Genomic DNA, 19,894 nt, shown 5'->3' with positions numbered 1-19,894 from the left:
ACGACGTCAAGGGCACGCTTCACCTCAGCGGCTCGGGGAGGGCGGGGCTAGCAGGGGACCTGCTGCGGGGAGAGCAGCGGCCGGGGCCTGGGCTATGGCGAAGCTGCTGAGCTGCGTCCTAGGCCCCCGGCTCTACAAAATCTACCGGGAGAGGGACTCTGAAAGGGCCCCGTCCGCCGTCCCTGAGCCTCCAACTTCAGTCACCACCCCCTCTCCCAGCTCCTGGGTGAGTCGAGTTACCCCCCTATCAAAACCATGGTACGCTCCAACCCCCCTTGCGGCCTTTGCTACTTAGACGGGCCCATTATCGGAAATAGGGGGAGCTTGTTTGTCAAGCCATTTGTCCGCAGAGTCTCCCTCTTTGTGCTTCCTGGGTTAAAATCACGTCTGTGGAGTGGCCGCCTGCCTTCTTTATTGCTCTTTGGGCACCGCTTTCTCGTTCCGACTTACACTTCTTGCTTTTTCCTCTCCGCGGCCCTCTACCCTGTCTGTTGTGGTTCATGTCCATCCAGATTGATTCCCTAAACCCTGGAAGATTGGGGAGCTGGTGGATTTTGCTGTAAAACTCCCAGTTTCTGCTTCCTCCGTGCCTTCTGGTGACTCGCCCGGCTCCAGTTTATCTTCTCTTAGGCTGGCCTTGAATTTCAAAATGACTTCTTCAACGTATCGTGTATCGGTTCCTCGCCCCTCCCTTCCCTCCCCCCTCTCCGGTCTAGCCTGGAGACCTCTGCACTCAAGAAAGCTGAGGCGTGGGCATGGTGGTAGAGTGAATCCCTAAATGTTCTCTTCCTTTATCGGTAGTCCCAAATTATGTTTACTAGCCCCTACAAACTACCCGCTCCAGTAATTCTTCCCATGATTTGTCTCTTCCCTGATCAACCTGCTCTTATTTCTCATGCTCTTTCCCCCTTAAAGTGGTTATGGTGTCTTTCCTTTGTTCTTTAATCCCTCTTCCCTGAATGCACATGTTCACAACCCATTTGAAACTGGGTTGTGGAAAGGGAAAAGGTCATCCTATGCTGCTTTCATTTTTCTTCCAAATCCATTTCTCTGCACTTGTTCTGGGTGAGAAATCAGCCTCAGGGTGGGGGTGGGAAAGAGGGACTTGAGGGTGCCAGACAAGGGACTTTGCAGTAGCAGAGAGAGTCTTGGAGGCCAGAACCAGAGGACACACACCTGGGCTTCTGAAAGGGATGCGGAAGCACTGTCAATGGGTAGGGTCCTTAACTAGCCCATCTGTTTTGGCAGGATACCTACTATCAGCCCCGTGCCCTGGAGAAACATGCTGACAGCATCCTGGCACTGGTATGTTGGCCCTGGCATCCGGGACTCTCTTGCTTTTTTTCAGACCCACCTGCCCTCTTGAACATGCTTCTCAGCCTAGAAGAAGGCAGTGGCCCTCAAGGGTGGGGGTGCTCTGGGCTCTGCAGCAGACCTCTCCAACACATACACTATACACTGTCAAATGAGCATGTTTGACGCTCCCCTTTGGTATTTAGCATTACTTTCTCTGGGGTAGCCTGAATCATAAGGTAAGCGTATTTACTCTTGGGACCATCTACAGGTGCTAAGTTCTGCAGTCCCCAGTGACCTGTCCTCCCTGGTAACTAATTTCTTTAGTTGCACAGACAGCTGTTCCCTCTGGCAAGGTTCCTATGGTGACATTTGTGCACCTTTTGGGGACGAGGCCAAGGGCTGTCCTGAGCAGGGCCAATTGAGAAAGCTTGATTAATTTGAGTAGAAGGAGAGATTGGCCTTTAAATGTGATGAAATTATGCCAGTGACAACCTGGGGAAGAAAATTGAACCTGTACCTGGTTTTGCCAGCCTCTGTTATGCTCTGACACACTGCCTTTCAACAAATATCAAATACCTACAGATGATGATGTCATGCACAGAACAGGTACCTACTATGAGTATTCCTCAGTTTACCCACAACCTTGATCAGAGCCTAGGCCTGGCAATGGCAGATCAGTGTACATGTGTGTGTACGCACGTGCTTATCCATGTGTACGCGTGTTGATGTATTGCTTGCCTTCCCTGGTCTCTCTGCTGCAGGCTTCAGTCTTCTGGTCCATCTCTTATTACTCCTCTCCCTTCGCCTTCTTCTACTTGTACAGAAAAGGTCAGTGTGGTTTCAGAGGTGATGGGGAAGGAAATGGGCAGGTTTTTTGGCAGATGTGCTGGCCCCCTAAAGAGGATAAGCCTGTGAGCATGGCTTAGCTGCCCTTTTCTAGCAGGCTTCTTCCCCTGAGGGTGTGGCTGTCCCAAAGAGAGAGCCTCAGGGGAGGTTGAGGCTGAATGAGGGAGGAGCCTGGGGACTGTGGAGAGCTTCTCACATGGTCCCATTCCCTTTCCAGGTTACTTGAGTTTGTCCAAAGTGGTACCCTTCTCTCACTATGCTGGAACATTGCTGCTACTGCTGGCAGGAGTGGCCTGCCTCCGAGGTAGGTGGAGGGGAAGCCAGGTTTGGATCTGCCTATGATTGGATGAATATTTATTAAGTACCTTCAGCAAATACAGTTTGGTGCTAGGCTGTGAGGGGGATAGCTGAGAATGGTCTAAGGCGTGATCTTTTCCTTAAAAGGCGTTAGTTGCATATATGAAGAGATAACAGAAAAATTTGCCATTGTTTAGAAAAGATGCTTTGCCCTACAACCCAATATTTCCACCCCTGTGTTATATATATATATATATATATATATATGTATGTATATACACACACACACTAGAGAAACTCCTGCGCATGTATGAAAAATATGTACGTCTGAGAATATAGCATATGGCATCGTTGGTAATAACCTTAAACTAGAACAATTCTTATGGCCATGAATAGTCGGATAATGTGGTATGGTCACACTTCAGAACACCGTGCAGCAATGCAAATGAACAAAATAAAGCCGCATCTGCCAAAGCACACAAATTTCACAAACATGTTTGGAAAGGAGCTGGCCACAAAATAATTTATTCAGTATGTTTCCATTTATATAAAGTTCAAAAGGGGCACAAATGCAAGTAGCAAGGCACTAAAGGAATTCAAGGGTGTGGTTATCTTGAAAGTCAGAAGAGTGATTGAGGTGAGGGGGCACAGGTGGAGGGTATAGGATGAGGGGGGCGGTCTCCTCAGGTGGAGGTGTCTTTGTTTTCACTCTTGATCTGAGTGGTAGTCCATGAATGATTACTTTGAATTTTTTAAACCAAATGTATGTTTTACATATGTATGTTATATCTCACCGTTAAAAGAAATAATAAAGAGACAAAACATATCATTGGACTCTGGTGTATGCATATGAGAGCCCGGTGAGGGGGTTGCTTAGAGAAGGTGGGGGCTGGATAGCTGCAGTTGGGTCCGGTCCAGAGGCTGGCCTTCCTCCTCAGAGAAGCCTTCCCTGACTACTCCATCTGAAAGTAGCTCCCACTACTCAGTTTTGTCTTTTTTTTTTTTTTCTCATTTTCAAGTTTTTAATTTCAGGAAAATATAAAGATACAAATGTTTTTACAGTTAACATAAGAGAATCTTAACTACCAAAAATAGGTATCTTAGTTAGCTTATCCATAGGCATATCTAATTAAAATATCTCAGCAATCGTGGTAAAGCCTGTGTTTGTACAGTGTTTCATAAACCAATTTGAAATTAAAGCAAGCAAGAAAAAAAATCTACAGATATAGATATCAGAGTTTCTTAAATTCTAAATATTAAGCACTATCTTAAATAGTGTTTGATTAGCTATCAAAACTATGTACGTTCTCAGAATATCAAGCAGAAAGTTATTATAGATATCAGCTTTGCTATAATAATGTCCTATGTTACTAAACATTTTCATGTTTTTAATTTCAGGAATCTATTTTATCTTAGTGTTGTCTTATATTTAAATTTCCTTCATTTTCAATTTAGAAAAAAATATATATACACAGAAAAGTCCAGAGAACAAAAGCATCAAGAAGAATTAAAAGGCTAATGTTTTGTAATATTTACTTCAAATACCGTTTATCATTAAAAGAACAAAAGCAGTACTGCTGGGGTTGGTATCCTCTTTGGCTCCCTTCTCAGTGCCATGTTCCTCTTGGCAGTGCTACCTGGAGAGGTTTTTTTTCTGGTCCATAGAAATGAATGTAAACTTCATTTCATTCAATGTAAGCTGCCATCAATTGTAAAACATCCCGATTTCAGAGTTTTTGAAGGTGAAAAAAGTGGTTTACAATCTATCAAATGTGCTGAGACTGTAAACAATATATAGCATTATTTTTTGTGTTTTGCATTTTGGCATAAATGGCATCAATTCATACAAGTCATTCTGCAGCGTAGAGTTGCTTTGGGGCTCTTCCCTGGACAAGGCAGAGTTCTCATTTGCACTGGTTTCATTTTTTTTATAGCACTATCCTTTTGTGATACTTGTTTATTGTCTCTTCTCAGCCCCGTTTCACTCCTCCACTGTACCTGCCACCCCCCGCCACCCCAGCCAAGATGCCATCTCTGAGAGGGCACAGCCCTTGGGTGTCTTGTTTTCTGCCTTTTGTCTGTGTGTAGAACAGTGCCTGGCACGTGATGCCCTGGTGGGGTAAGGAAGGAGAGAAGTTAGGATTTGAGACTCCTCAGCATGAACGGAAGGTGGACTGGGTCAGGGAGGGGCAGGTGGAGAGAGAAAAAGAGTTCAGCATTGAGAATTGTCCCCGATTCAGAGAGGCAAGTAGAAAGGTGGTAGGGGAGGGACAAGGAGACCAGGCGGTGGAAGGAGGCCCAGGATGGGCCCCAGGGGCAGAAGAGGAGGAAACTTGAAAAGACAGAAAGAGTGTTGAGTGGCCCAGTGGAAGAGAATGAGGACCGAGGGAGGGGACATGGATTCATCAAGGAAGTAATTATAGGGCAAGAGTGAAAGGCTGTGACGCCTCATTTCAGGGGCTTATGGAGCAGTGGAATGGATGGAAGAGACAGAAAGCACACATCAGAGAAGGTGGCAGCAAAAAGAAAAATCCAGTATTAACGAAGAATAGTCAGGTTGTGTGACAATATAAGCTGGGGAGAGTGAACATTCTGGAAGCTGGAAGGTTGGAGGGTGGTCTAAAAAAAAAACAAACTGAAGAAGATAGAAGGGGAGGAATCCTGTGGAACAGTTCCTGGATGTAGATGAAAAGGGTCTCCTGTTTCCCCAGATCCCAGGCCCTCAAGTCCTTTTTCTCTCACTTCTCTTTGCCCACCCCCACGTCTCTTCCTAAAACCCAGCCATACTGCGTCCTAGTTTTCCTAGCACTGTTTCCTCCCTCCTACCAGGCATTGGCCGCTGGACCAACCCCCAGTACCTGCAGTTCATCACCATCTTGGAAGCAACACATAGGAACCAGTCTGCCGAAAACAAGGTGAGAGGCCCTAGGGAAGGTGCCCAGCATGTGCCCGGGCGGCAGCTTTCTCAGCCGCTTCCCAGAGCACTGGGCACCAGCTCTGCCAGGAGAAGGAGGCGTGTTTTGCCACCCACCACCCAGGGTGTTTGCTTGCACATTGCTGCACCCCTTCTCCCTTCCATAAGTGAACTATCCACCTGAGAATTTTTTCCACTTCTAATGGCATATTCTGCTGGAGCAGTCCTCTGCCCATCCGCCCTGCATCTGCAAGAATCATTTGAATGTAGAACAGAATAGCCCTGCATCTGCAAGAATCGTTTGAATGTAGAACGGAATAGCTCTTGGACGGGAGTTTTCTCTCTATTGCATAATTCAGTTCTGGAGACATTTGTTTACTTCTGCTCTGTGAACTGAACACCATGCTCGATTTGTTCATGGGTGGGCCAGGATGGACAGGTATGTCCACTCCTGTGCCTGGGAGCGCAGCGAGGCACCGGTGGGAAGAAAAGCCTAGACACAATGTCCTTGGAGTTGTGCCAGCCCAGCTGGGGCTGGAGTATGATTGTCTTTGAGAAAGGGCTTTGGGGCCCCATAAAGCCTTTTCCTGTCATGAAAGGGCCTCTAAGATCAAACATATGTGATCACCATCTGCCTGTTACTTGTGACTCCACGCCACCGTTTATGGAGCTGTGTGACGATGCTCCATGCCACGCTGCCATCTGGGGCCGTCTGCACACACTCTTTATGATCCTTCCAGGGGTGGCGTGAGGTGGCCTTACTGCCTTTATTCATTCATCTGAGGAAACAGGCAGAAAGAGGTTACGACCTATCCAGAGTCACAGAGCAAGGAAGTGGCTGAGTCTGGATTCAAATTCAGATCTGCAAAACCTGCTTAAACTATGCTTTTCCTCATTCTGTTCTGTTTTGCCATTTAAATTTTGGTGCAATTTTTCTGTTGTTCTCTCCTAGTCAAGTTATTTTTGAAACTGTCAAATCTTCCTGGCAGAAAATAAAAACAACCCTCAAAATAGAGCGCTGGGAGCTCCAGGGGCGGGAGTGGGAAGGCAGGAGCATGAGGCAGGGCTCCTGCTGCCCTCACGAAGACCCAGTGTGGTGCCTGGAAGCACAGATGGTCTGTGTGGCAGCGCTGGCCCGGGGCTACAGGAGTTGAGGGAAGGGAGGTAACCGTGGGGGTGGGGGATAGTCTGAGAGGGAACCCTGAGTACAGAAGAGCCCACTGTGGGCACGACTTCCCTACTTTCTCTCTCACAGAGCCTTGGGGCAGTCAGTCTGGGCCCCTGGAGAGGTGGTTTCTGAGCCTCAAAGACATCAAAAGGATGCAGGCAGGAAAGGGAGCATGATCGATCTCCCCAAGCCACCCCCTCCTTCAGAATCTCCTCTGTCTCCAGCCACTTCTCCCAGGGGTGGGTCAGTTTGAGATTTTAGGAAAAGCCAAGAGTGTTGGTTTCCTCACTTGAAAGACGGCGCACAGGCCAGTCCTGAGACCTGTTGGATATCCTCTCTTGCCTGATTGTTCTGGCCACGTCAGAGCTTCCCATGGGAGAACAGGAGGATGGTGACCTCCACTTGGTCCCGCTGTGGTGTGGGGCGAGGGGGCGGTCCCCTGGACTACGATGGTGTGGAAGGTGGGTAGGCGGGTCTCCCCCCAGTTCTCAACTCCCGTCTTCCTCTCCTCCTCTCTCTCTCCTTGCCCTCCCCAGAGGCAGCTCGCCAACTACAACTTTGACTTCAGGAGCTGGCCAGTCGACTTCCACTGGGAAGAACCCAGCAGTCGGTGAGGCCCCAGTGCCTTTGTACTGTTCCTCCCCTTGGAACTGTCCCAGATGATCCCTCCCGTGTCCTGTCCCTGAGTCTCCACACCCACCCCTGGGTTGGGCCCCAGCGCCTGCCTTCTAGTGCCATCTCCTCATTCCTGGACCCCACCATCCTCTGGCTCCTGGATGCCCAGCTTACTGCTGACCCCACCCTCTCTGTGTCTTTCCCTTCTTCAGAAAGGAGTCCCGAGGGGGTCCTTCCCGCCGGGGCGTGGCCCTGCTTCGCCCAGAGCCCCTGCACCGGGGGACAGCAGACACTCTTCTCAACAGGGTCAAGAAACTGCCATGTCAGATCACCAGGTGGGAAATGGCGGGGAGAAGAGGCCGGCTGGGGTGGGCAGGACGTGGGGCAGGGGCTCTGGGGACAGGGCACTCCGTTGTGAAATGGTTGTCACGTGCTGGGCCTGCCCCATGCGCTTGATGTGCATTATTTGCAGCAAAGCGATTTTTATTCACATTAATATATGAACAAAAGAGACTCAGGTAGCTCCAAAGCCCCTCAGGTAGTGAATGAAGAGCTGGGATATTGAAACAATTGTTTGACACAAATATTCCTTTTTTTTTTTTTAATTGTGTTGTACATAATGTAACATTTTCCATTTTAACTGCTTTCCTGTCTACAATTCAGTGCTGCTAATCGCATTGATAGTGTTTTGCCCGCAGCACCACCACCCACCACCAGAACTTTTCCATCCCCAAACAGAAACCCATTCAGAAGTTTTTTCTTAGAAATGAGGCTGAGAGGGAAGAGTGAGGCTGGGAGTGGGGAGGACACAGAACTTGTGTCTGGAGCAGGGTGTGGTGGGCGGCTCTGTCCCGCCCTGGCCCTCTCCTGGGCCCTCCCATGTTGGGTGAGCTAGAGGGCCCCTCTGTGCCTCAGTTCCCGTGTGTGTGAACAACCTGCCTCATAGAGCATAGCTGAGGGGAGGCATGGCAGCATGTTCTGGAGGATTCCCACCTTGCCTGGGCCCCAAGAACACATTTGGAGCCCCAGTAAGTCACAGCCCATAGTGTCAGTGAGCACCAGAGCACCCGCTGTGTTGCCCAGTGGAGCACATGCTGGGAACTACCTATTGGTAGGGGCTAGGAGGAGGTTCTAGAATACACGGAGGGGCTCAACTTAGTAGTTGGTTGTTGACAGTGCTGATGGGGCCAAATTTGGGGGTTGGAAGGAGGATGCTGGATAGGGTTGTAGAGTGTTGTTCTCGGGACAGATCCTCCAGGATGAGCGGGAAGCGATCGGTCATCTTTTTCTGGGAACAGCACCTACCCCGTGTTACCTGTCCACAGTAGTACATCTGTCCTGTAAATGTTTATTATGCCCTTACTCTGTGCCAGGCTCTGGGCACCTACCGTGGGGTAGGTTTTGGGGATTCCTCCGGGAACCAAACAGCGGGGTCCCTGCCCCAGTGGAGTTGTAGTCGAGTTTGGTGGTGGTCAAACTACAGATCTTGACCCATCAGTGAATTTTGAAATCAATTTAGTGAAACACAACCATCTTTTTTTTTTTTAAATTATTGTTTATTTGAGGGACTTTTTTTTAAATTAAAAAAATATATATAACAACAAACAAACACAAACATTCTTAACTTAAGATCATTTTGTTCTACATATATAATCAGTAATTCACAATATTATCACATAGTTACATATTCATCAGTATGATCATTTCTTAGAACATTTGCAACAATTCAGAAAAAGAAATAGAAAGACTACAGAAAAAAATTCATACGTACCATACCGCTTACCCCTCTCTTTCGTTGATCACTAGCATTTCAATCTAAATTTATTTTAATATTTGTTCCCCCTATTATTTATTTTTATTCCATATGTTTTACTCATCTGTTGACAAGGTAGATGAAAGGAGCATCAGACACGAGGTTTTCACAATCACACAGTCACATTGTGAAAGCTATATCATTACACAATCATCTTCAAGAAACATGGCTACTGGAACACAGCTCTACATTTTCAGACAGTTCCCTCCAGCCTCCCATTACATCTTGACTAACAAGGTGCTATCTATTTAATGGGTAAGAATAACCTCCAGGATAACCTCTCGACTCTGTTTGGAATCTCTCAGCCACTGACACTTTATTATGTCTCATTTCACTTTTACCCCTTTTGGTCAAGAAGGTTTTCTCAATCCCTTGATGCTGAGTCCCAGCTCATTCTAGGATTTCTATCCCACGTTGCCAGGAAGGTCCACACCCCTGGGAGTCATGTCCCACATAGACAGGGGGAGGGCAGTGAGTTTACTTATTGTGTTGGCTGAGAGAGAGAGGCCACATCTGAGCAATGAAAGAGGTTCTCTTGGGGTTGTCTCTTAGGCCTAATTTTAAGTAGGCTTGACCTATCCTTTGTGGGGTTAAATTTCATATGAACAAACCCCAAGATTGAGGGCTGAGCCTATTGCTTTGGTTGTCTGCACTACTTGTGAAAATATCAAGAATTCAACTTGGGGAAGTTGCATGTTCCCCCTTTCTCACCATTCTCTGAAGGGGACTTTGCAAATACTTTTTTATTCACTGTTCAAATCACTCTGGGATTTATTGGGGCATCACTCTGGGCAAACCAGCAAAATCTCATGCCCTACTCAAGGTTCCATGTACTTATGGTGTTCAATTAAGCTGTCTACATAAGTTATATTAGGAAATGCCTAGTCAAAATATAAATTTTGTACCAAATAAACATTTTTTGCTTTAGTCTCACACATAAGTTAAAATTTTAAAATATTACCATCTTTTCAACACCCTGCAGTAATGACATTCCTTTGTTCTTCCTCATGCAAAAACATTTTTTAAATTTGTACATTTAGTCACTATCATTATACACTCTAGGCATTCCTAGATTATACCATCTCAGTCTTTATCATCTATCTTTCTTTCTGATTGCATTTGTGCCCTCACCTCCTCCATCATTCTCACATTCAACTTCATTCAATGTTTTAACATAATTGTATTACAGTTAGGTAGAATTGTGCTGTCCATTTCTGAGTTTTTACAATCAGACCTGTTGCACAATCTGTATCCCTTCAGCTCCAATTATCCAATATCTTACCCTATTTCTCTCTCCTCATGGTCTCTGTTACCAGTGAAATTCTCCAGGTTTATTCACTAATGTCAGTTCATATCAGTGAGACCATACAGTATTTTTCCTTTTGTTTTTGGCTAATCTCACTCAGCATAATGTCCTTAAGGTCCATCCATGTTATCACATACTTCATAACTTTATTCTCTCTTACAGCTGCATAATATTCCATCATATGTATATACCACAGCTTGTTTAGCCACTTGTCTGTTGATGGACGTTTGGGCTGTTTCCATCTCTTTGCAATTGTAAATAATGCTACTATAAACATTGGTGTGCAAATGTCCGTTTGTGTCCTTGCCCTCATGTCCTCTGAGTAGATACCTAACAATGGTATTGCCGGGTCACATGGCAATTCTATACTTAGCTTCCTGAGGAACCGCCAAACTTTTTTCCACAGCGGTTGTACCATTTGACATTCCCACCAACAGTGGATAAGTGTGCCTGTTTCTCTACAGCCTCTCCAGCACTTGTTGTTTTCTGTTTTATTGATAATGGCCATCCTGGTGGGTGTGAGATGATATCTCATTGTGTTTTGATTTGCATTTCTCTAATAGCCAGGGAAGTTGAGCATCTTTTCATGTGCCTTTTGGCCATTTGTATTTCCTTATTTGAGGGACTTTTTTTTTTTTTTTTTTTTATTAATTAAAAAAAGAATTAACAAAACAATTAGAAATCATTCCAATCTACATGTACAATCAGTAATTCTTAATAACATCACATAGTTGCATATTCATCATTTCTTAGTACATTTGCATCGATTTAGAAAAAGAAATAAAAAGACAACAGAATAAGAATTAAAACAATAATAGAAAGAAAAAAAAACAAAAAAAAAACAAAAACAAAAAACCTATACCTCACATGCAGCTTCATTCAGTGTTTTAACATAATTGCATTACAATTGGGTAGTATTGTGCTGTCCATTTCTGAGTTTTTATATCAAGTCCCGTTGTACAGACTGTATCCCTTCATCTCCAATTATCCCTTCTCTTTTTTTTTTTTTTTTTAATTAACGGAAAAAAAGAAATTAACCCAACATTTAGAGATCATACCATTCTACACATGCAATCATTAATTCTTAACATCATCACATAGATGCATGATCATCATTTCTTAGTACATTTGCATTGGTTTAGAAGAACTAGCAACATAACCGAAAAAGATATAGAATGTTAATATAGAGAAAAAAATAAAAGTAATAATAGTAAAATCAAAACAAAACAAAACAAAACAAAACAAAAACCTATAGCTCAGATGCAGCTTCATTCAGTGTTTTAACATGATTACTTTACAATTAGGTATTATTGTGCTGTCCATTTTTGAGTTTTTGTATCTAGTCCTGTTGCACAGTCTGTATCCTATTTGAGGGACTTTTAATGTGTTATATTTATACATTGACAATACCACATTTGATAATAACCTTGTTTTTACTTATTATACATAGAAAGTGTTTTCTCATAAAATACATATGTGTGTAGTGAGCTATGGTATAAAATTTGTGTCTTATGAAGGTTTCAGTAAAAAAAAGTTTAAAAAATACCAGCCTGGTACATTAATTATTTCATTAAGTCGTGAAAGAGTGAAGGCGGAGGTCAAGGGTACAGCAGGCCCCAGAGTGTGTGCATGCTAGAGCTCAGACTGTCTCTGGAGTAGTCCCCAGGCTCCACAGGGGTTGGGGCTTCCTTAACCCTGTGCTCCCCACAGCTTCCTGGTGGCACACACCCTGGGGCGCCGGATGCTGTACCCGGGCTCTGTGTACCTGCTCCAGAAGGCCCTCATGCCTGTGCTCCTGCAAGGCCAGGCCCGGCTAGTGGAAGAGGTGAGGATCCCCTGCCCTCCCCCACCCCCCAGTACCTCCCTGCCCTCCCCTCACCCTGCCATGCCCTCCCCCGGCCCTGCCATGCCCTCACCCTACCATGCATTCCCCTGCATCCCGCCATGCCCTCACCCTGCAGTGATGTGGCCCTCCTGCGCCTTATGACCTGGTTATTGCATTTCCCCCACTCAGTATAACGGGCGCCGGGCGAAGCTGCTGGCCTGCGATGGCAACGAGATTGACACTATGTTTGTGGATCGGCGGGGGACAGCTGAGCCCCAAGGACAGAAGCTGGTGAGAGGGAGTGGGGGGTGCCAAGGTGGAGTCTGCAGAAGGCAGTAGAGGTTCTGGGGGCCCTAGTTCTGCAGTAGCACTGGGAATTATCCTATCTGTCAGCTCTACCCCAGAGACCTCCTGGTATAGGAAAATAGATGAAGTAGTGATAGGGACATAGATGAGGTAGTAGTTACAAAATCTGTAAAAGAAAAAAAATATCTACAATCCCATTACTTAAAAATATCCACTTGGTGGGCTTCCAAGGAAAAACCCACACGGTGCTAGATGGTTTAACAATTCACAGTCATTCGTACTCCTCTGAGGACCCAGCTTGCCGAGCATTTGCATCCCACATTGCCTTTCATTTCTTTGGATCTTGTGGAATGAGAAGTTTCTGTTTCCCTTGGGGAAAACAGGAAATACCCCTTCTTCCCTGCTAAACTCCCTTGGGCTGCCGTCCCTGCCCTGAGTGGGGCTGTAGGGGAGAGGTTTCTGTCCCAGCTGGACTCCTTCCCAGCTTTCCTTCCACCTCCTTCCCCAGGTGATCTGCTGTGAGGGCAACGCAGGGTTCTACGAAGTGGGCTGCATCTCCACACCCCTGGAAGGTAGGCCTCTGTCTCACCCTCTTCTCTCTGCCCCTGGGTACAGAATATCTCTACCTCCCCTCTGATATGACCCCTGGGGGCCTGACCTCTTCTTTCTCTGGGTTAGGTATGAGCCCCTCACCTTTGGGGGAAAATCCACTCCCCATTTGCTTTGATAATCATCCATCTCTCCCCTAGGACTGTGTCCCTAACCTTTTCCTCTTCATGCTGGTGCCCACGTGTGCCCACATACCCTGCACGCCACACACATTCGCATCTCTCTTCCTTCTACTGCCTTAAAACCTTTGATGTGATCTCCGCATTTCTGGGAAGGCTTGATGTTAAATTTACCCCTGGAGCTGGGGTTGCTTCGAGCTCCTTGCCCTTCTCTTCAATCCTCCCTCCCCCTGTATCCCCTGTTACAGCCGGATACTCAGTCCTGGGCTGGAATCATCCAGGCTTCGCTGGAAGCACGGTGAGATGCTTTCAAATCCCTTCCTTTTCTTGAAATGGAATTTTTTTCTCTCTCTCTCTTTAGCCAATGGGTCATACATTTCTGTGGGTGTCTCCACCCACCTGGGGCATCAGGGAGCCATGCCCCCCTAACTGCGGGGGGACAGTTGATGAGGGGGGGTCTCACTGTAAACATCTGCCTTCTAGAGGGAACTGCCGCTCCCACGCCCTTTTCTTCTGCACCTTCTCCCTGGTGCGGGGGGAAGGGTCCGCAGTGCCAGAAGGGCGGCTGGCCTGTGCATTGGCCTTTGATTCTGACACCTCCTCCCATTCTGATACCTCCTTCCGCCTGCAGGGGGTGCCCTTCCCACAGAATGAGGCCAATGCCATGGATGTGGTGGTCCAATTTGCCATCCACCGACTGGGTTTCCAGCCCCAGGACATTGTCATTTATGCCTGGTCCATCGGTGGCTTCACTGGTACGAGCCTTCCCTCTCCCCATCCCTGCCCCTCCTGCCATGGGTCCATCTTGCCTCCCTCCCCCCAGGATAGGTGGGGAAGTGCACTGGTGGCTCAGGAGTCAGGGGAGCGGCTCAAAAAGGAGAGGGAGGAGGTTGGGATCTCCAAGTGGGCCTGAGAGAGGCTATTATTTTTTATTTTATTTTATTTTTTTTATTTTTTATATTTATTTTATTTTTTATTTTTTTATTAACGGAAAGAAAAAAAAAAGAAATTAACACAACATTTAGAAATCATACCGTTCTACATATGCACTCAGTAATTCTTAACATCATCACATAGATGCATGATCATTGTTTCTTAGTACATTTGCATCGGTTTAGAGGAACTAGCAACACAACAGAAAAAGATATAAAATGTTAATATAAAGAAAAGAAATAAAAGTAGTAATAATAGTAAACAACAACAACAACAAACAAACCAACAAGCAAACAAAAACAAAAAAAACCCTATAGCTCAGATGCAGCTTCATTCAGTGTTTTTAATATGATTACTTTACAATTAGGTATTATTGTGCTGTCCATTTTTGAGTTTTTGTATCTAGTCCTGTTGCACAGTCTGTATCCCTTCAGCTTCAATTACCCATTGTCTTACCCTGTTTCTAACTCCTGCTGAACTCTGTTACCAATGACATATTTCAAGTTTATTCTCGAATGTCCGTTCACATCAGCGGGACCATACAGTATTTGTCCTTTAGTTTTTGGCTGGATTCACTCAGCATAATATTCTCTAGGTCCATCCATGTTATTACATGGTTCATAAGTTTATCTTGTCTTAAAGCTGCATAATATTCCATCGTATGTATATACCACAGTTTGTTTAGCCACTCTTCTGTTGATGGAGATTTTGGCTGTTTCCATCTCTTTGCAATTGTAAATAACGCTGCTATAAACATTGGTGTGCAAATGTCCATTTGTGTCTTTGCCCTTAAGTCCTTTGAGTAGATACCTAGCAATGGTATTGCTGGGTCATATGGCAATTCTATATTCAGCTTTTTGAGGAACCGCCAAACTGCCTTCCACAGTGGTTGCACCCTTTGACATTCCCACCAACAGTGGATAAGTGTGCCTCTTTCTCCGTATCCTCTCCAGCACTTGTCATTTTCTGTTTTGTTGATAATGGCCATTCTGGTGGGTGTGAGATGATATCTCATTGTGGTTTTGATTTGCATTTCTCTAATGGCCAGGGACATTGAGCATCTCTTCATGTGCCTCTTGGCCATCCGTATTTCTTCTTCTGGTAGGTGTCTGTTCAAGTCTTTTTCCCATTTTGTAATTGGGTTGGTTGTCTTTTTGTTGTTGAGTTGAACAATCTCTTTATAAATTCTGGATACTAGACCTTTATCTGATATGTCGTTTCCAAATATTGTCTCCCATTGTGTAGGCTGTCTTTCTACTTTCTTGATGAAGTTCTTTGATGCACAAAAGTGTTTAATTTTGAGGAGCTCCCATTTCTTTCTTTCTTTCTTCAGTGCTCTTGCTTTAGGTTTAAGGTCCATAAAACCGCCTCCAGTTGTAAGATTCGTAAGATATCTCCCTACATTTTCCTCTAACTGTTTTATGGTCTTAGACCTAATGTTTAGATCTTTGATCCATTTTGAGTTAATTTTTGTATAAGGTGTGAGATACGGGTCTTCTTTCATTCTTTTACTTATGGATATCCAGTTCTCTAGGCACCATTTATTGAAGAGACTGTTCTGTCCCAGGTGAGTTGGCTTTACTGCCTTATCAAAGATCAAATGTCTATAGATGAGAGGGTCTATATCTGAGCACTCTATTCGATTCCATTGGTCGATATATCTATCTTTATGCCAATACCATGCTGTTTTGACCACTGTGGCTTCATAATATGCCTTAAAGTCCGGCATCACTAGACCTCCAGCTTCGTTTTTTTTCCTCAAGATGTTTTTAGCAATTCGGGGCACCCTGCCCTTCCAGATAAATTTGCTTATTGGTTTTTCTAATTCTGAAAAATAAGTTGTTGGGATTTTGATTGGTATTGCATTGAATCTGTAGATGAGTTTAGGTAGGATTGACATCTTAATTATATTTAGTCTTCCAATCCATGAACACGGTATGCCCTTCCATCTATTTAGGTCTTCTGTGATTTCTTTTAGCAGTTTTTTGTAGTTTTCTTTATATAGGTTTTTTGTCTCTTTGGTTAAATTTATTCCTAGGTATTTTATTCTTTTAGTTGCGATTGTAAATGGGATTCGTTTCTTGATTTCCGCCTCAGCTTGTTCATTACTAGTGTATAGAAAAGCTACAGATTTTTGAATGTTGATCTTGTAGCCTGCTACTTTGCTGTACTCATTTATTAGCTCTAGTAATTTTGTTGTGGATTTTTCTGGGTTTTCTACGTATAGTATCATATCGTCTGCAAACAGTGATAGTTTTACTTCTTCCTTTCCAATTTTGATGCCTTATATTTCTTTTTCTTGCCTAATTGCTCTGGCTAGAACTTCCAACACAATGTTGAATAATAGTGGTGATAGTGGACATCCTTGTCTTGTTCCTGATCTTAGGGGGAAAGTTTTCAATTTTTCCCCATTGAGGATGATATTAGCTGTGGGTTTTTCATATATTCCCTCTATCATTTTAAGGAAGTTCCCTTGTATTCCTATCTTTTGAAGTGTTTTCAGCAGGAAAGGATGTTGAATCTTGTCAAATGCCTTCTCTACATCAATTGAGATGATCATGTGATTTTTCTGCTTTGATTTGTTGATATGGTGTATTCCATTAATTGATTTTCTTATGTTGAACCATCCTTGCATACCTGGGATGAATCCTACTTGGTCATGATGTATAATTCTTTTAATGTGTTGTTGGATACGATTTGCTAGAATTTTATTGAGGATTTTTGCATCTGTATTCATTAGAGAGATTGGTCTGTAGTTTTCTTTTTTTTGTAATATCTTTGCCTGGTTTTGGTATGAGGGTGATGTTGGCTTCATAGAATGAATTAGGTAGTTTTCCCTCCACTTCGATTATGTTGAAGAGTTTGAGGAGAGTAGGTACTAATTCTTTCTGGAATGTTTGATAGAATTCACATGTGAAGCCGTCTGGTCCTGGACTTTTCTTTTTAGGGAGCTTTTGAATAACTAATTCAGTCTCTTTACTTGTGATTGGTTTGTTGAGGTCGTCTATTTCTTCTTGAGTCAAAGTTGAGGCTATTATTTTTGTACACATTTGACACTTCCTTCCACCCTCACGCCTCTCCAGAAAGTGCCCTGGATGAGTAAAGTGAGGGCTTAAGCAGAGACCAGAGATTAACATAGTAGGGAGGAAGGCGTTAGCCTGTAGGGTCAGTGGGCTGAGGACAGGAGAGTGGGCAGGAGCCCTTCTTGCAGCTCACCCCTCTTTCCCATCCTGTTCCCAGCTACGTGGGCAGCCATGTCCTACCCAGACATTAGTGCGGTGGTCCTGGATGCCTCCTTTGATGACCTGGTGCCTTTGGCCTTGAAGGTCATGCCGGATAGCTGGAGTGAGTGCAGCTCCCAGGCCTGCCCTGTGGGGGTGGGGGTGCGGGGCAGGGGGCTGGAACTGGGAGCTGCCCCAAATGGAGGTCTTTCCTTTTCCAATCGTGGGGCATAAGTTGTCCTCACTTGTCTCTCAGTGGGGTCCTTTATGTTGAGCAAGTGCTTTATCTTTGCCACTCCTTCACCTTTATTCCACTCTAGGGGGCCTGGTGACCGGGACTGTGAAACAGCATCTCAATCTGAACAACGCACAACAGCTGTGCAGGTGAGGGCAGGCCGGGGTCCGGCACATGCTCCACACCCAGGCCTGCCAAACTCAGTACCAAAATGCACGTTGGCAAATGGCCACTGCCCCACACCCCCAGTGGCCCTGTCTCTATCCCAGCTGGCCGAACCCCTCCTCAGGTCTGCTGGGATCCTGGATTTCTTCATGTTCTGACAACCAAAATCTTAATGCCTGGCACAACTGCAAAGCCAGACCTATCCCCAGCAAAGCCAGACTTTGAGCAAATTCCCATTCTTAAAATATTCTGACTCCTAGGCCTGCCGAAGGGGAGGGAACAGCACAGCCAGTGCAGGGGCGGGGTGAGCCAGTCGTCAGCTGTCTCCCTCTGACTGCTCCCTCCCCACCCCTCTGTCCCCTCTGAAGATTCCAGGGCCCTGTGCTCCTGATCCGGAGAACCAAGGATGAGATCATCACCACCACGTGAGTGCGGGGGAACCTCTGCCCTCCCGGGTCCCAGACAGAGCTAGGGAGTTGCCCCTCCTACCTCTGAGCACTAAAAACCCAGAGATCCAGAAACTTCCCTCCCAACCTCCAGATACATCCAGTGGGCCTTCCTCTTACCCCCAGGACTCCTGAGGACATCATGTCCAACCGAGGCAATGACCTTCTGTTGAAGCTGCTGCAGCATCGGTGAGAGCCACGGTGTGTGCCTGTGTTTGTGTGTGTGTATGTGCGTGTGTGTGTGTACATGTGTATAGTGGCAGCAGCCACAGGGACCAGAAAGGAGGAAGTTTCAGGGATGAGGTGAGAAGAGACTTCTGTCCCCCGACCTCCTCTTGGCTCCCTCTGTAGGTATCCCCGCGTGATGGCAGAAGAGGGTCTTCGAGTGGTGAGGCAGTGGCTGGAGGCCTCCTCACAGCTGGAGGAAGGTCAGATGGGACCCAGCAAGATCTCTGGGTAGGGGTCCCTCTAAGGCCGAGGTGCCGACGGGCCTTCCTCTCTCTCCCGGAACTAGCCTCGATTTATAGCCGATGGGAGGTGGAGGAGGACTGGTGTCTGTCCGTTCTCCGCTCTTACCAGGCAGAACACGGGCCTGAGTTCCCCTGGAGTGTGGGTAAGGAGGGCCTGGGGCAGGAGAGGGACCTGGGGAGGGCCCTAGAAGGGCCAGCATTGGAACGCCTCTCTCCACAGGGGAAGATATGAGTACAGATGGACGGCGGCAGCTGGCTTTGTTTCTGGTGAGCTGAGGGGTAGGAGGCAAGAAGGGCAGGGGACACAAGTCAGGCTTGGGGACAGGAAATACCCTGGAAGCATTGAGAAAGTGGCACCTTGAGTGTCATGGGCAGTGGGCTTGGAGTGGGGGTATGTCCGGTGGCTGCTGCTCACACTGTGTCTTGCACCTCACCTGCCCCACCTTGGACTCTCTCCTCAGGCTCGGAAGCATCTGCACAATTTTGAGGCCACGCACTGCACCCCGCTCCCAGCCCAGAACTTCCAGATGCCCTGGCATCTCTAGGGACCGGGCTGGGACTCCTTGTGGAGGAATGGGAAGGGAGGGGGCATGAGAAAAGACCCTCTTATTTGTGATTCTCTCTATTCATATTGCTGTTTATAGTTTGTGGAAAGTGGGGGGCCATCCCCCTTCTCACTGTTCCTCTTGCACGTTTCCCCTTATCCATCCAGTAGCATCCTCCCTCCCGTCACACACCCTGCATTAAATGAATAGATCATTCCTAATAATTAATAAAAAGGTATTTTTTCTACTGGCTGACTCATTGTATGAATTTCTGAGTTCCAGCAAGCCGTGGGCTGGCAATAGGGAGAGTTGTGCTCTGAAGGGCTGGATTTTGGGAACATCCCACGTCTGGATCATCCCAGCTGTCCCCAACTCTGCTATCTTCCAGGCCTTCAGCCTCTGACCTGAGCTATCCCCAGGCAGGTGGCCACCAAGCCTTACCTCCCCACCATGTGCCTACAGTTCTTGTCACCACTGTGCAGCCCTCCCACCAGCCTCCCTGGCCCTGCTGCTTGGGTGGCCCACAACCACTCAAGAAGCCCATGGATGCTCACTCTTGCTCAAAACTCAGCATTGTTTACAAAGCACTTCCAAGTACCTGATTTTACCTGCTCAGCTTCTGTACTGATTGCCGCGTCCAGACTGAATGATTTCATCATCAGGACCCCATTTTTCTTTGCTTTGCTCAGTTCTTGTTACTCCCTTGAGCAGGAGGAATGGGCTGCTCCCTAGGTCTTGCACAGCAAACCTTGTGCCCCCTCCTTG

General features: G+C 46.2%; 1 protein-coding gene across 2 annotated transcripts; it reads left to right on the top strand.

Moving 5' to 3' along the window:
• Window positions 1–19: 19 nt before the first annotated feature.
• On the top strand, window positions 20–19,376 carry ABHD16A (abhydrolase domain containing 16A, phospholipase). 2 transcript variants are annotated; one of them, XM_077161333.1, is made up of 20 exons: window positions 21–226; window positions 1,249–1,305; window positions 2,058–2,124; window positions 2,360–2,446; window positions 5,269–5,354; window positions 7,058–7,131; window positions 7,349–7,471; window positions 11,966–12,080; window positions 12,270–12,371; window positions 12,895–12,958; window positions 13,363–13,412; window positions 13,746–13,869; window positions 17,288–17,392; window positions 17,589–17,652; window positions 18,037–18,093; window positions 18,241–18,303; window positions 18,466–18,542; window positions 18,629–18,727; window positions 18,805–18,851; window positions 19,046–19,376. In XM_077161333.1, the coding sequence occupies exons 1-20, from the start codon at window positions 95–97 to the stop codon at window positions 19,127–19,129; spliced, it is 1,677 nt and encodes a 558-aa protein (XP_077017448.1). In that variant the 5' UTR covers window positions 21–94; the 3' UTR covers window positions 19,130–19,376. The 2 variants fall into 2 exon arrangements, with proteins under 2 accessions (XP_077017449.1, XP_077017448.1); XM_077161334.1 differs by lacking the exon at window positions 18,629–18,727 and having other exon boundaries at window positions 20–226; window positions 18,466–18,570.
• Window positions 19,377–19,894: the final 518 nt, after the last annotated feature.

The sequence above is a fragment of the Tamandua tetradactyla genome, chromosome 5 (genome assembly GCF_023851605.1).
Source record: "Tamandua tetradactyla isolate mTamTet1 chromosome 5, mTamTet1.pri, whole genome shotgun sequence".
NCBI classification, from domain to species: domain Eukaryota; kingdom Metazoa; phylum Chordata; class Mammalia; order Pilosa; family Myrmecophagidae; genus Tamandua; species Tamandua tetradactyla.
This window is presented reverse-complemented; position numbering and strand designations above follow the sequence as displayed.

What these genes read in the sequence shown, in the direction of transcription:
- ABHD16A (XM_077161333.1), top strand. Translation starts at nt 95, where the DNA reads ATGGCGAAGCTGCTGAGCTGCGTCCTAGGCCCCCGGCTCTACAAAATC. An exon ending in TGGGAAGAACCCAGCAGTCG is followed by an intron (nt 7,132 to 7,348) that starts GTGAGGCCCCAG and finishes TCCCTTCTTCAG; the next exon opens with AAAGGAGTCCCGAGGGGGTC. An exon ending in CATCTCCACACCCCTGGAAG is followed by an intron (nt 12,959 to 13,362) that starts GTAGGCCTCTGT and finishes CCCCTGTTACAG; the next exon opens with CCGGATACTCAGTCCTGGGC.